General features: G+C 51.7%; 2 protein-coding genes across 2 annotated transcripts in view; both read right to left on the bottom strand.

The window, feature by feature from the left end:
* Positions 1–4889, bottom strand: part of XPR1 (xenotropic and polytropic retrovirus receptor 1) — a 112672-nt gene extending 107783 nt beyond the window's left edge. The window contains exon 1 of the mRNA XM_064664240.1: positions 4681–4889. Within this exon, the coding sequence (XP_064520310.1) occupies positions 4681–4749 (69 nt within the window). The 5' untranslated portion in view covers positions 4750–4889. The remainder of the gene's footprint in view (positions 1–4680) is intronic.
* The window catches only part of LHX4 (LIM homeobox 4), a 256618-nt gene that overhangs the window by 139050 nt on the left and 101072 nt on the right, over positions 1–16496 (bottom strand). The window lies entirely within an intron of this gene.

Below are 16496 nucleotides of genomic sequence, written 5' to 3'. Positions count from 1 at the left end.
ATTCTCCTCCTTCCCCACTTGCTGTGATTTCAAAGGTGCTATGCACTTTTTCTATAAAAATATCACCAGACTTCTGCAGATAAACAAATTCAGGCCAGATTAACTGCAACAAAACAGCCATCTGGCAACTGTACAACTCCAGTGAGTTCCATCAGCTGGACGTGCAGACGTACACTTATGTTTAGAAGTCTGAACGGACAGAGCAAGGTTCTCCTTCTAAAAGCACTCCAAGGATGGACAAAAGAGCAAAGGAGATCAGCAGGGTTTGTGGATAAACAGAGGACTAGCAACCCAATACATTCACTGCATCAAAAAATGAACATTAAATGCAGCAAAGCACATTTGCAGCAAAAAAGCATCAGCTGAAATTCATCACCTGAATCTGTTCAGTACTGACTACAGGGAAATGAGAATCCCGTTGTCTGACACAAAAAGATGGGATTTTGTTTGTTTTCATGTTTTTTCTTTACACTAAAGGAACTGAAGGGTAAATGAATAGTCCAAAACTTTAGGTTTCACGGCAAGAAGAGCACTGAAGCAGTGCATGCCACAGCGATAATTTAACTCACTAGGAAAAGGCTACTCTCTTCACAGGAGAAAAAACTCTGCCAGATCCCCCAAAACAAGGTGAGCAGACCTTTTCCTTGCTGCTGCCAGGGTGAGGGTACATCCAGGGGTCACTGCCCTGTTGCACAGTGAGAATCTGCCTGCTCCACACTGCCAGGTGCCCCAGCTCATGTGCAAAACCACTGCCCCCCTCTGCTGCGCTCTCTGCCCAGAGAAAGCAGCAGGTACAGAAACACAAAACATTGCTTTTAACAATCAGAAAGTTTTTGGATGCCAGCCATTGAAATCAAGACCAAAGTTGTTTGAAACTTTCGCATTTCAACAAGTTAAGCATTTGTCAATACGTGTTTTTAAACTCAACTGCCCCCAGGGTTATGACACTCAGTATTCCAACAGGAAAAATTCCCCTTTACATTGGGATTGTGTATTATGTTATTGACATTGGTCCTCACATAAAGCCCTCCTCATCATTTGCACTGACTTAGGCTTTCAGAACCATCAGCTATGGATAGATTTTTCACAGTAAATGTGACACATCCAATCTGCATGTTTTCATGCATTTTTAGAATGGAAATTTGAATGCAAAGTCAAATCAAGTCAATCAAGGTTTGGGTAAATCTCCATGCTAACATTGACTCAGTCATGGTAAATGTCTTTGGGAAATGCTGAATGAAACAGAACAGCATTCATTGTCATTTTTCTTCTTTTCTGTGAGCCAAGTGCTCTCTCTCAAAAAGCAGATGTACAGCAATGGTCACTAGATAAGAATCTAAGCCACACCTAGCAAAATGTATCTTCTTTTCACCTGTTTAATGAAAATTAATGGATTTCTCTCTCTAAAGCTCTTCCCCTGACCAAGTACCTGCCCTAAGCCTGGGCAACTTCCATACTTCCTACAGGCACACCTACAATACTTAAACAGATTTTTGGAGGGGAAGATCATGTTAATGGTAAGAACTCTGAGGACTGTCAACTCTGAAAGACATCTGAAAGTGAAGCTACATCTTTAGGTATTGAAAGCACAAGCCTCATTCTTCTTCCTGACACTATCAGCCACAGATCACACCCCTCTCCTGGTCTGACTGGCAAAGCTCCCTGCAGGCACGCTCACTGTGCATCCCATCAGAGGATCTCACATGTTACCTGGATCCTGCCATGCTCTGGGGCTCTCTGACTGCACAAGTCACCTGCTCTCCAATGGAAATAACTACAAATATCAGAGTAGAAAAAACAAGATGAGGACATGTAAGCTTTATGATACAGAATGACACGAAGAAAGCAGTTTCTAGATCACCTTTTAGTCCTTTCAAGGGGGAATGGCTTCAAACTGAAAGGAGATTTAGATTAGATATTAAGAAAAAATTCTTCCCTGTGAGGGTGATGAGGCCCTGGCACAGGTTGCCCAGAGAAGTTGTGGCTGCCCCATCCCTGGAAGTGTTCAAGGCCAGGCTGGATGGGGCTTGGAGCAACCTGGGCTAGTGGAAAGTGTCCCTGCCCATGGCAGGGGGGTTGGAATGAGATGATCTTTAAGGTCCCCTCCAACCCAAACCACTCTGTGACTCTATGAATGCTGTGATAAGCTGGACTCAAGCAGGAGTTGCTTTACTGGTGCATTTGTCATGCAAAGCACATCTGCTTTTGGCAAAGTGAAAACACTGCAAAAAGTAGTTGTGTGTCAAAACAACACTGCACTCAGGGTAAATATTCTGCTGCAGGCTTGGGCTTCATCATTTGTTTTCTCCAGCACCACGTAGGTTTCTGTAGACATTAAGTAAGGCAATAGAATAATATAAGGCATATAATTCTATGATTCTGTGACATGGAAAGTCCCTGGAAACAGGAACAATCTTTTCAGAGTTATAAACCTACCCAAGAGAATCTCTCACTCTGAAACAGTGATTACTGTTTTAATTAAGAAGGAAAATATATAAATTGTCAGATGAAGGAACATTATAATGCTACTAAATAGACAAATAATTTATTACTGTGTTACTATGATGCATTCTGTAAGCAATATTGCACACAGGGAACACAAGCAGAGTTTAACCTCACGTTTGCTCATCAACAACTTGGAATTTGTCTGGACAAAGGAGGGCTGGATGCTTTTTGCCTCAGGTATAATCAGCAAGTAAACTGAGGTAGCACTGGGCTTTTACACACTGCACCCATACGACCACCAGTCACTGAATAATAAATAATTCCATCACTGTAATATGCATGAGCAGGAGGCTGACTCACATCCAGCCAGCTCCAACAAGGCAAACAAAGAGTTTGAAAGTTATTACTAAAAAGGAGGGTGAGGTTTTTGTTTTCGTTCACTCTACATTAAGCTGTCTGCCCAAGGAGGAGATTACTTAAGATTAGAAAGAGTAACAATTTGAAGGAAGTTTTTACTGAAATCTACATTTTAAACTGGGATGAGGGAAGGGAGAATGACATAATAATACTGCCCTAGTTAAAACAGCTGAAAATTAACCTCCTATAATGAAAAGAGTGGCTCCTGAGCAGTAGAGCTGTTCACACATTAATCAAGGTGTCGTAGTTCACTGGGTCTCCTTACCCTCTCTCCACATCTGTCTGCTCAGCGTGCAGCCAGATCTTCTGCCCTTCTATTTCCCCCTTGCCTTCCCCTCCAAACCTTCTCCTAGTAAGATATCCAAGTTTTCTGTTTCCAGGAACAGAAGACAACTCTCACAGGGATAACCCATCGGAGACACGACGCAGAGCTAAGCTGGTTCTTCATTTTATCAAGACAATGGCTTTCCTCCTCGTCAAAGACTGATGCATTATTTGGCCATCTAGTTCTCCACAGAATTCAAAGAGATCAGAATATTTCTGTAAAGTCAATTTCAACTGCAGTTTTTATTTAAACATCCGTTCCTCTGCAGTCAGGTAAAGGAAAACAAAGGAAGAGAGAAAAGGGCAAATATAAACTTTTCAAGCTCAACATTATAACAAAGCAAGCTAAGAGAAATGTGGCTTTCCTCTCAAATGCAGACAGATTAAAAGGGATGGTATAAACAAATTGCTATTACAGTCCTAGGGAGAAAATGCAGGCCTTCAAACAATAACAAATGTGTGGTTTTAACTGAGTCAATCAGTCAAGAAGTTTTGCTGATCACGGCTGTCCTATAATCAGCTTTCCGTTGTCTAGATTTAATTATTACTCCTGAAAGAGACCGGCATCACTGGCACCTGCCACTTCTACTGCTAACACTGAAATAGGAAATGGTTTTACGACAAATAACCACTTCCAGCTTCTAGTTAAACCCAAGCCAAGCACCGGTGTGACAAATCTGAAACGAAGCAATCAGCGTGACCTTTAGCAGTCTGGTGTGATAAAGCCTGAAACGCTGTATTCTGGAGATAATTCACGATTAATGCAGCAGAACTTGGTGTAAACAGTGCCCATAAACGCCTCGATTCGAGTGTGAAACAGCAAGATGCAAAGCCTTATTTAAAAATGATAACACAGGACTTGACGGGGCTTTGGTGCCTCGCCTTGGGTGGCTCAGGGGAGCTGACGGGCGTTGGTGCCCTGTTTTGGGTGGCTCAGGGGAGCTAACGGGGGTACCTGTGGCCCCCGGCAGGGCTGGGAGAGCGCTGGGATCTGCCCATCCCGGCGGGATCGCCCTTGGGAGGCCGAGAGCCTCTCAAAGTCACCGCTCCTGCGCCGCCGGGGCCGAGAACCGCGGGTGGTGCTGAAGCACCGCCGGGGCTGCGGGGGGTGCGCGGGGCCGGGCACCGCACCACGCGTGTGCTCCGACCTCTGTCCCCCGCCGAAAGGTTACCGCCGGCGACTAATTAATTAATTAATTAATTAACCGGACACCCGAGGGCTGCCGAGAGCAGGAGCCGCCGCGATGGACACGCGCGCTGCCTTCTCCCCGTCCCTGCGGGGGCAGGACCGCCCCGCACCGCCGCGGCACGGGGGGCACCGGGGAGACACGGGGGGCACCGGGGAGACACGAGAGACCAGCGGCTGTCCCTGCAGAGCCCCCCAGGACAGGGTACCCCCGGCCGGGGTAGGACCGCCCCGCACCGCCGCGGCACCGGGGAGCCCCGCGGAGAGCCGCGGAGTCCCCGCACACGTCCCCGGGAGCGGGGCCGTACCTCATACTGGATGTACTGCTTCCGCCACTCGGGGGTGATGTGCGCCGCGAGGTGCTCGGCGAACTTCATCCTGCCGCCGCCGGCGGGCCGGGGCCGCGCTCGCTCCGCGCCCGCAGAGCCGCCTCGGCGGCGCCTGGCTGCGAACGGGCGTCGGTAGTGGGGGGCGGGGGGGGTCCGCCGCCACCGCACATGGGCCCCCGCCCGCCCGCCCCGCCACTCCTCGGCCCGCCTCGGGCCTCCTCAGCGCCGCCCCGCCGCCGCTGCCGCCGCCGCCTCCGCCGCCGCCATGTTCGCCACCGCCTCCCGCCGTCACCGCCCGCAGCCAACCGGCACCGGCACCGCGCGGCCGCCGCGCGCCGCCCGCCCACCGCCGCGGGGCGGGGCCTCCGCGCCAGGACGCGCCCCTTCAGCCGTCGGCCACGCCCCTCGGGCACGCCCCCTCCCTCCGGCTCCGCGCGGCACCGCGGCCACCACCGCCCCCGGGGGCGGGGCCTCCGCGCTGGTCACGCCCCTTCAGCCGTCGGCCACGCCCCTCCATGGAGGGGGCGGTTCCCGCGCGCGCCGCCCGCGGGCGCCCCCAAGTGGTTGTCGAGCTCCGCGCGGTTTTTTGGGGGGTTTTTGGGGCGCGGAGGTGTCACCCCAGACCCTCGGGATCGCGGGGATGAGCCCGCCGTGGCCGTGGCGGCGCTGGGACAGCGACAGGGAGAGGACTGGGCTCTTTGGAGAGGGATGGGATGGGACGGGATAGGAAGAGAATGGGATGGGGATGGGGATGGGGATGGGGACGGGGACGGGGACGGGGACGGGGACGGGGACGGGGACGGGGACGGGGACGGGAATGGGGATGGGGATAGGGATGGGAATGGGAATGGGATAGGATGAAAAGGGGATGGCAATGGGATGAAAATGGGGATGGGAATGGGATGGAAATGGGATAGGATGGGAAGGGGATGGGAAAGAAAATGGGAGGGGACAGGGATGGGAGGAGATGGAGATGGGATAGGATGGGGAAGGGAATTGGATTGATGAGACAGGGATGTGATGGGATAAGAGTAAGATGGGATGAGAATGGGATGGGATGAGGATGAGAATTGTATGGGAAAAGGATGGAGATGGGAAGGGGATGGGATGAGAGGGGAATGGGAATGGGAATGGGATGGAGATGTAGATGGGATGGAGATACAGATGAGATGGAGATGAGGTGAAATGGGAATGGCTGGGAAAGGGAGAACTGTGGCAGGGAGAGTGGTGTGCATGGCGGAAAAGAAGTGAGGGGATGGGATGGGACTAGCCAGGGGAAAGACAGAGAGCAGGGATAGAGATGGGGAAAGAGTAGGAGAAAATGCAAGAAAGATGAGTAAGAATTGAGGGAAGTTGGGAAGACAGGCCACAAAAAGCTGGGAGAAAAGGGAAAGAAAGAGAAGACAGTGCAAAGAAAAAGCAGAAAGGGAAAAGAAAGGGGAAAAATAAAAGGAAAACTCTCTGAATGTTTCATGATCTCCACAGCCCTTCTAGTGCACAGTGGGGCTGGGTGAGAGGGAGCAGGGAACCCAGGGCAGCTCTTGGAGCAAACCCACCCATATGGGGCCACAGTTGCCCTGGAATACAGACACCCCTGGGGGCTGGTGGGTTCAGTACCTGCTGTGTTATGCAGTGAGAGACCAAACTGGAGTAATTCACAGTGAGACTGCTGCTCAATTATCCCCAGGATTCTCAGCAGCCCTAATCCTGCCCCTCCCCAATTCCTAGATTTTGTAAATTTGTTGCATTTGGGATTGATTTTGGCTTCCTTCAAGCCTCCCAACTTCAGGTGGCAGTTTTTAGCTTTTTCCCATCCTCACGGGGCCAATCCCATCCCGGCTGTGGGCCTTGGTCACCACAACATCCCTCCCTGCCGCCACAGCAGCTGCTGGAGCATCGCTCCCACTGACACCCACAGAGCTCGTTTGCTGAGATTTATGGGGGTCCTGTCACAGGCCCGGGACCTGTGATTTGCGAGGGCTGAGATTCCCCCGGCAGCGACAGCGACAGCGGCGCTCGCTGATACCATCTCTTAATTATGTTCGCAGCAAACCCTTTAACGAGCAGAGCATTAGTGCCCTTCATCCGAAACGCCACACTCAGCAGCCTGCCCGGCGCTGAGCTCGGCACGAGCCGGCCAGGATGTCACAGCTTGACTTACATTTCGCAGGTCACCAGCTTTTGAATGCATCACCTTGGCAGGCGTGTGCCCGATAACATCGCCCGGGGGCTGAGCCTGCCCCCGCCGCGGTCCGAGGCACCGGCTCCGACGGGAGCCGGGACTTTGCGGACCCGACCCTTTGAAAGCTGTGGGGCTTCCAGAGATAACGTGCAGCGTGGGGGAGAGAAAGGGATTACGAAAGAAATATTCTCTTTATTGTTTGCTGGACGCCTTGCCTGAGATATGTCCCGAGACGTGTAACAAGCGAATATCTTCTGATACGACAGCTTCCGAATTCCATGATGGAAAATAACCGTCCCCCCTTCCCTTTATTTCTCTTATACTAATAAACGTTATTTATTGATATTAGAAAAAATGAGAGACAATAGCAGGGGAGGCAGATCAGAGGCTGGGCTCCTTCTTACTCACCATTGCCCTGTAGCAACAGCTCCATTTAAATATCTGATTGGCAAATCCCTGCCTCCCGTTATCAGACACCCTTAGGGACCACGCTTAGCATCATAGTATTTCACTGCTCTGCTGGGACTCTGGGCTTTCCGACTCCTTCAAAGGTTTCAAAACTCTCAGCTCTGCACTTCCAGGCTTGGGGGAGGAAGGCAGGAAGGGAGAGACGGCAGGAGAAGCCTTAAATGAAAGAGAAAAGGCCGCCACGGCCTGACTCTGCTGCCTTCTGCCCATGGTGGGGTGGAGGGCAGGCAGGGAGGATGCAGGCAATGCCAAGGAGGGATGGTGATTCCAGCTGACCCTGGTCTTGGGTCTGGATCACAGTCCCAGTGCCTCAGGTCTGGACGCTGGTTCTCCGTGCCTCGAGTCTGGATCCCAGTCCCCAAACCTCAGGTCTGGATCCCACTCCTCATACCTCATTTGCACCAGGCTTCCACGTTTTCCTCGTCTCTCTCTTTTCCAGGAAAGAGTTTGCATTGTGATTTCCCCCGTGCTGTTGTGGTTAGGAAAAGAATCATAGAAGCAATGTTATTTGCATTTTTAAAGCAAGCAAGGAGAAGCCGGAGTGGGCTTTCCGCCAGTGCAGTCTGGCACTTGCTTTGTTGGGAGCGTATAGAATAATTTATAAATAGCATGGTGGGTTTTTTTAAAATGTATAATTATACTTTTAAACCTCCTGCATCGCTGGGGAAAAAGAAGTCTTCAAAAACAGCTTTAGAAAAAGAGCCTCGCAGAGGAAAAATTTCTTTGCTGGCATTCATAAAATCACAAAGAGGAGGGTTTTCCATAGCAGGAGACAATGCAGGATACCCATGGACAACCATTCCCACACCTCTCCTCCCACCTTCTCCTCAGGCAGCTGGATTGTAAGAAGCCTGGATATTTAGGGGCATCACAGGAGGAGATGCTTTAGCAGCACGACCCTCCCCGGCCCCATGGGCAGAGCAGGATATGCTGAGCCTGGACCATGGGGTGGGTCAATATAAGGGGGATCAGGGAAGATAAATTCATCTCCTCTCCATTGAAACCAGAAGAAATTATGCCCAAACCCAGGGGCTTGGGAGTAGCAGTGCACCCCAACCTCAGTGCAGAGGCAGCAGGGGCATCGTGTGAGGCAATAGTGGCTTTTTGGGTCCGTCACTGCCCTGCCCTGCCCATGAGGTGATTCCTGCTCCAGAGGGAAGACCAGGGGCTTCACTGCCACTGCTTGGAAAGAAAGGTATAGAATAAATACAGAAGCAAAAGCAGGTCGGGGCGAGCTTGATGTGGAATGAAGAGGAAATTTAGCAAATCACACCAAGAGATGCTGTCCCAACTTCCAGGATCAATAGAGCATCAGCCCTGGGCTTCAGACACTCTCGGCATCCTCTGGCCAGCCCCAAACCCTCCCATTATGGGCTCCATCGATAGTGGTCTTGAGAAATGCAGTCAATATATCAGATTTCACAGAGACAGCGGTGAAAAATGCACAAATCCTCCAGCAGCCTGGGCTGGAGCTATTGATTTCTCACACATTTTCCCTCCCCACTGGTACTGGCGGAAGATGAGGGTGTGATGATGAGTATCAGGAGCAGGGGGGGGTCCCGAACCCCAGGGCAGAGGCAGTGCAAAAGGTCAGACCAGCAGCGGCACAGCCCAATCCCCTGGGAGCTATTAGGGTGTTCATGCAGCCAGGAGAGCTGCCTGCAGCAGGTTTTTTTAAGCCAGGAGGAGCAGTGGTTTCCAGGACACTGATCTGAATGGGTTCAATTCCAGTGGCAGGGATATTTGTATCAATCCATCCCTCTTCCAAATTGTCCCAACAGCCATCCCCTCCCACAGCTTTTCAAAGCAGGGTAAGAGGATGATTTTGTCCCACTTCAGGATGAGACCTGCCAGGAGGGGCTGCCTTGGTTGCAGCAGGGTCACTTTACCCACCAGCTGAATTTGATCTGTTGGGACTTGAGCCCATCGCAGAGGTGGATTTAGGACTCAAGGTTCCCAACAGCCATCCACAGGGATGGGGCATCCCTGGCCGCAACTGACAGCTCGTGGGAATGTCAGTCTGTCAGGGATAACCATGACCTCCCAGTCTTACACATCTCCCCTGCATTCCCCAGGGCAGGATTTTCCCCATTCGTTGCTCCTCCAGCGTCCACATGCCTGATGTTAAAAATCCCACCATCAGGCAACAACGCAGCCATGACTGAAAGCCCATGTGTAGAGGTTTGATTGCTACTGAAACACTTAGGGATGCAGAAACTCGGAGCAGAAGGCACTTCTCCTTTGCCGGGAGCCTGCTCCGTGGTGGGAGCAGGGCTGCCCCCGTGCAGGGGTGACCTTTCCTGGGATGACTCACGACCGACGTATGCACGGCCACGAGCAGGCAGCAGCTCCTCACGGCTCACACGTGTCCCCTCTGTTTGCTTGAGATCTCAGCATTGTCCTGCCTGGAAACCCAGCCAGGGAATACAAAATAACCCATCTGCCCAGATGGTTCAAGGCAAGACGTCCCTGCCAAATGGCTTCAGGGGTGCAGCGTCCCCCAGGACCACGGAGGGATGAGCGTCAGGGAGTTGTGCCAGTGGTGGCTGGGCCGGGGACTTGCTGTGCTGCCTTGAACAGGGAGCAGATGGGGGGTTTCACGCCCTTCGCTGGCATGTAAGTGATTGCTCCTGGATGGTTTCCAACCCATATACATGTGTCTGGTTTAATTTATGCACGCTCGCTTTGTGCGAGGAGACAGCAGCTGACCAGTGGTTAAGAAAACTGAACACCCTGAAAAGGTCTAAAATTAGAGAAGAAAAAAGAGCTGCTTCTTCTGAGCCTTGGGGCTACCTGGGCTGCTTCCATGAGAGCCAGGGAGGTGCCTCCAACCTCCCTGATCCAGTCCCAGGGCTGCCCTCCTGCTCTGTCCCCCTCAAAGCTGAAGGGAGTCTGTCCCCAAAGCACCTCACCACCCATAGCATTGTCCCACCGTGCCCTGGGGCAGGATGGACCATTATCCTTTCAGGATGTTTTCCTGGGGACAGGGGCTGGTAAAGTGCCAGGTGGCCTTGGGACCGTTCCTGTCCTGTTTACCCCAACCTCACTTGCCTTGTTAAACACACCACCCTGGCTGCTGGCCCCTTCACAGGGGGATACACCACACGAGCGGGGCAAAGGAAGGGGTTCATCACCCATCAAACAGCTGGAAGGGAGGTGATCTGGGACAAGAAACAGCGTCCATGGAGCTGCTGCTGCCAGTTCACACAGCCAATGCCACCGTCACAGCGGAGCCACAGCAGGTCGTGTCAGAAACACTGGATATCAGCATGTCTTGGTGCATCTCTGCTGCAGGCACCCAGCTGCCACAAGCACAACAAGGGCTGGGGGAACCCCCTTTTCTGTGCCATCCCCACGGTGCAGATGCACCGTGGTGCTGGTGTAAAGATGCTTTATGTTTGGCAAATGGTCCTGCTGGGAAGAGCAGCCCATCCCCACGTGTGACACCACGGGTAACCACACACTGGAGGACATGTCACTGCAATTCTCTTCACTAAACCTCTGCCCCTTACCCAGCGTGTCTGTAATAGCAACAAAAAGCTGAGTGCCAGCGAGGTTGAGGTGTGTGGTAACAGCTATGGCAGAGGCCTCTAAAGCTGGCTGGACTTCCTACAAGTTTTTGGAAATCCTGACATAGCTTTGTAGGTTTTTTTACAACCTCTGAACCTTTTCAAAGTGCACAAAAGGCCACAGGGCTTCCTATTTGCAAAGGACACATTAGGAGGTTGTAATCACTTGAGGGTAGATCTCTTCTCCCAGGTGACAAGTGACAGGACTGGAGGAAATGGCCTCAAGTTGCACCAGAGGAGGTTTAGATTGGATATTAAGAAAAACTGCTTCACAGAAAGGGTGGTTAAGCACTGGAACAGGCTGCCCAGGGCAGTGGTAGAATCAAGGCCCCTAAAAGAGTTCAAAAAACATGGGCATGTGCTGCTTAGGGATATGGTTTAGTGGGGTTAGTGTCTGGACTCGATCTTAGAGGACCTTTCCAACTTTAATTGATTTTGTGGCAGTCTCTCCTGCCAAACCGGGCTTGACACTGCCTGGCTTGAGCCTTCCATCATGAGCATCCTTAGGGTGGTCAAGCCCTGCTGATGTCCCCAGTAGGTTGCAGGGGACAGACCTTGTACACAGTGAGTCTGTTTGGTCATCTCCTCTGACAGCATTAGTTTAGGCTGTTCCTCCACGGAGAGTCTTGTTTGGCCTGGAGAAGGAATCAGGACTGAGTTTGAACCACTCATGCTTCTGATCTCTGACAGCAGCCAGGGACCAGACACAGCCTGGCTTTGTCCTCACTGTAGAAATTAGTCCTAGTGCTGCAAACCTCACATATGTGGAACCCCTACAGTATTTCTTAGTGTCACCGAGCAATGCCAGCAGATTTGGCAAGGGTCACCCTCACAGCCTGAGAACTCCATCCCTGCAGGTCCTCTCTGGCTCCAGACATCATTGTGATTTTATATGGCTGGCAGGAATTACTCTGAAACCCTTCTCTTGCTAACAGGGACCACTGAATGGGCACGGGCTCTGATACCAGGGCAATGTGGAGGGGTGTCCCCTTCCTCTGAACCACCCCAGCCTGACCCCTCAGGACACACCAACCTGCAGCCTGAGCCCTGCCCGCTCTATTTTATAGCCAAAACAAGCCATAAATCTCCCTCCACAGAGCTGGAAGGTGCAATTGCTTTTCTGTGGTGCAGGTTTTTCCTTGTAGCATCACGTGAGGGAAATCTGTAAGTAAAAGCCAGGCTGGAGCCATTTATAACGGCAGCGAAGTGATTGTTACTGCTGACAGCTGCAATTACAGGCACTCCCTTCCATCGCTCCCCGCCGGGGGAGAGCAGAGCCGGCACCCGAAGCAGATTTTCCAGAGCTGCATCCCTGCTCCTGTGGACCTTGTCACCCACAGGCAGTGCTCAGGGAGAGTTTCAGGGAAGAATGTATGACCAGGAGTAACCCCCAGTAGGGAGGGTTTGGGTAGGGATGCAGGATGGTCCCTAGTAAGGAGAGCTCATCAGCTGGTGTTCATCTCTGTGGGCAGGACAGGGATTTAACCAGAGGCTGCAGGGCCAGACAGCAGGTCCAACTACTCACCGGGGAGAAACACTGCTGATGGCCCCAGATAACCCCAAGGCGAGGTGCAGGTGAGGGCAGCTTCCCAGTAGGATCATTGCCAGACACTTCTTCCTGACACCATAATCTAGATCTCCTGCCTGTGAGATGCTTGGTGTGAGCAAGGCAGGTCAGCACTGGAATTCCACCAGTCGCAGCAGCCAGGGAGCTGCCGGGGTATTTGGGAGCAGGGTACCAGAGGCATGCAGAGAACCTTGCCTAGGGGAAATGAAAAGGAATATGAGGGACATCTCTGGTCTTTCAGTGACAGGGCAGTGACAAACAGAGCCATTACTGGATGTGAGACGAAGGGGAGCTGACAAGAGGCAGAGGATTGTGGAGGTGGCAGCCCTGCACCAGCCCGACCTCAGCTGTGCTTTCTTGTTCAATGCCTCAGCCCTGTCTTCTGTACACAGCTTCAGGGGAACTGAATCATCCAAAAACTGAGCTAAATTTCATAATTTTCTTAGGTGAAAAAAGCCACCCATAAGAAGTGACTTTTGCTGTTTTCAATGAATAACACCATGGGGTTTGTTTCAAAACTAAGGGCTCTGCTGCGGTTGTTGCATGGTGACTACACCACCTCCATGGGCAGCCTGTTCCAGGGCTTGAAAACCCTTTCCATGAAGAAATTTTTTCACGATAGCTAATCTAAAATTCTCCTGGTGCAAGCTGAGACCATTTCCTCTCATCTTGTCACTTATTACCTGGGAGGAGAGACTGACACCCATCTCACTACAACCTCCTTTCAGGGAGTAGTAGAGAGCAATAAGGTCTCCCCTGAGCCTCCTTTTCTCCAGGCTAAACAGCCAGACTTTCCTGCTGAAAAAAAGAGATGGGGAAAGTGGATGGATGGAGCAGGAGGCTGAGTAAAATGAAACAAAAATGAAGCTTTTTGTGTTTGTTACTCACCAAGCAAAACACCCTAGGTTAACCAAACTGACATTTCTCCTTTACATTTTAATTTAGAAAACAGAATACATGCAGCACTTGGCTACCCCAAACCAAAAAGACTTAGTGCTGGTATCTCTCTTTCCATGGAAAGATCCACTATTTACATAGCTCTGGTTACAACCTTTGAACCGCTGGTCAGTCTCTGTGTTGCAACCACACTGTTGCTGATGTCAGCCCAGCAAGGCTTCAGGCATGCTTGGGGAGCAGCACTCAGCACCTGCCAGAGGAGTTTTTTCCATCAGTATTTAAGAGGTTTAATGATATGCTGGGAGAGGGGAGATTTATGCACTTCTGAGGGGGGGTTATGCATTTCTTTCCCATCGCGGATACTGATTTGTATTCAGCACAGCACGGGAATTTATGGAAGGAGGGAATCGATGTTTTATTGATATCTAAAAAAACCTATATGATGGATGTGCTAATTACACATTTTTTCTCCCAGACTCCCTTTATTATACACAAACAAATGGCCCTGCTGCTATAACAAATGCAGGTATAATGTGTAGCGGAGCCAAGCTCCGTGGAGGTGATGCGTGCGAGGGAGATCATGCTGGTGCCAGGGCAGAGACCTCAGTCCTTTGTTTAGCTTCTTCCCTGGCCAGTATTGAATTTTGGTTTCCTGTTGCCTGTGACTCCATTTCCATTTCATGGAAATCACGTCCCTTGTCAGGGACAGGGGGGCACAGCTCTCACAGCCATGCCGTGGGCTCCTGGCTGCTATGGTAGTTATTGATTCCCAAAAATACTGAGCAGGATGTGCATGTGCTGTGCCTTGGTAAGAGGGGACACATAGGGTGAAAAACAAGCAGGTTTTTTTTATCTCTCTGTTAAAGCAGTGACTGTGCAGAGGAGAGGGACAGCAGTCAGTGGTCGTCTTCCCTTCTCCCCATCTCTCTCTCCCACTGCTAAGGTGAAGGAGAGCCAAGTGCTGTGACACATGTAGCAATACATGTAAAAAATCCATATTCTAGATGGTAATCACAGCTCAAGGCAGGCAAACACTGCCTTGTCCATGCCTGATGAGCCTGAGCCCCGTGCCAGCCCTCCTCCTGTGCTATAGGCAGGGAAGGAGGATGGCTCTGCTCAGTGCAGGGAGGGTCTGTGCTCTGGGGTCTGCTTTCTGCATGGGGGATGTGGGATTTGGGGAGCCACGAGAGCAGGGAAAGGACCTCCCGCGTGCAGCACTCAGAACAGATACAAGAGGTGGTAGCAGCACAGAAGAGAAGGCATGATTAAACATGGAGCCCGAAGCGTTGCCCCGAAGCGCTGCCTGCCGGAAACTGGCAGCACAGCTTGGGTGCTCACAGTGAGGACTCTGTGATCCTGGGGCAAGGGGAAAAGCTCCACGGGGATGTTTGGCAAAGGCAAAGGCTCAGTCAGGAGTGGGTCCCTCTCAGTCTCTCCCATGCCTTGGCACGAGGATGGTGGGAGGCACGACGAGAAGGAGGGTTCTCCCCCTGGGACGTGGGTGCAAGGGGCAAATCTCCCAAGAAGTGATGAGTGAGATGAAGAAAATGAGAGCAGCAGGAAGAGGACATATGCAGTGAGTAGCCTGGAGGAGCTCAGGAGGCAGAAGGGGATATTTATTAACCAGAAGAGCAGCTCTGCCCACAGCAGAGGTGACGTGCTGGGTCGAGGTGTGGCTGTGCTGTGCCACAGAGAGGGAGTGTGCCTGGGGCTCCCCCTGCTCCCTGTGCCCCTCACCCTCAGGAGGCACACACATCCCCAGCTTGCTCCTCCTCCTAAGACAGGTGTCTCCCACAGTAAAACCCATGGCTACAAAAGAACCAGCTCCTAATTGCCTCTTTCTCCTTTTGTTGTGGAAAAAAAAAAAAAAGGTAATCACAGCTTGGCTTACAGAGATCCCTTCAGATGTTGCTTTCAGGCTGGCCAAGGTTTGATGTGCACAGTGGCCTCTGCTCTCTGCACAGGGACAATGACAGGTCTCCAGGCTGACCAGCAGGATGGATATGATAATTATGCAGGGATATTTTTTCTCTGCTTGGCACTGCTGGTCACAGCCTGTTATTGTGCCTCTGCAATCCCAGCATGGGACCCAGAGCTAACTTGCACATGAAGCCCATGCAAGGGCCCTGCATTATTTTCTTTAATGCTTGGTGCCTGTAATGCTTCTAGTTTTGTGTGCTCTGCAGCCCAGGGCTGGGATAATGAGCTGAATTTGGCCCAGCTCATACTGGGATAACTGGGGCTCTCCCAGTTTGCAGGGTGTGGCTGGTGCACGCAAGGGTGTCGGCACTGGTGTCCCCAAGCCCCTATCCTGTTCTCTCCCAGGCTGCTGGGGACCAGCAACTACATAAACATCATCTCACAGAGCAGGTGCAGTGTGCCTGAGCCCAGCATCCCCATCCTCAGTGTTTCCATGCCAGGCTCCTGAAACCCCCACGGGCGCCTTGCATCAAACCTGCTCCCACGCCTGCCAAAGCGAGGGGGTGGGAGGAAGGATCAGGCCCTCAGTGCTGTCGCTCTTTAAAAAAAAAAAAAAAAAGGCAAGGAAAAAGTGAGAGAGAGCTGGTAGGAGCTGCAAGTGCTCTAGAGAAGAGATCCAGCAAGGCAGCGAGGCCTCTCTCACCATGGAGACGCGCCGGAGAGCGTGCGGAGGCTGTGCGCTCCAGTTCATTCGCTGCAAGGACTTTTCCCAAGCTATTCAAAGGGGATTTCACCCTGCCAGCCTGCCCGGCTGCCTGCTGAATGCCGGAGGGCTCTGACCGGGCGGTGCTTCCCCAAGGCAAGCGGGGCTGGTCGGGGTGGCACAGCCAGATGGATGGAGCCCGGACTGCTTGTGGTGGGGAGCGGCATGAGGAGGAGTTCACTCTAAATATTGCTGTCTGTTTATGAGGCTGAGTGCTAATCAGTGATAGATAGATAGATAGATAGATAGATAGATAGATAGATAGATAGATAGATAGATATTTTTTAATTTGCAAGTGGCACAGCCAAGTTGTTTTACCCCCTCCCCAGTTCAAACCTGGGCTTCATTCCACTCTTGCACAGGCAAGGAGGCTATGGAGGGCACAGACCCACTCACAGGATACTCTTTGTCTGTCCCCTCAGCAGGCAG

Source organism: Pseudopipra pipra, chromosome 9 (assembly GCF_036250125.1).
Source record: "Pseudopipra pipra isolate bDixPip1 chromosome 9, bDixPip1.hap1, whole genome shotgun sequence".
NCBI lineage: Eukaryota > Metazoa > Chordata > Aves > Passeriformes > Pipridae > Pseudopipra > Pseudopipra pipra.
Note: the sequence above shows the minus strand (reverse complement) of the source record. Positions and strands in the feature narration are given on the sequence as shown.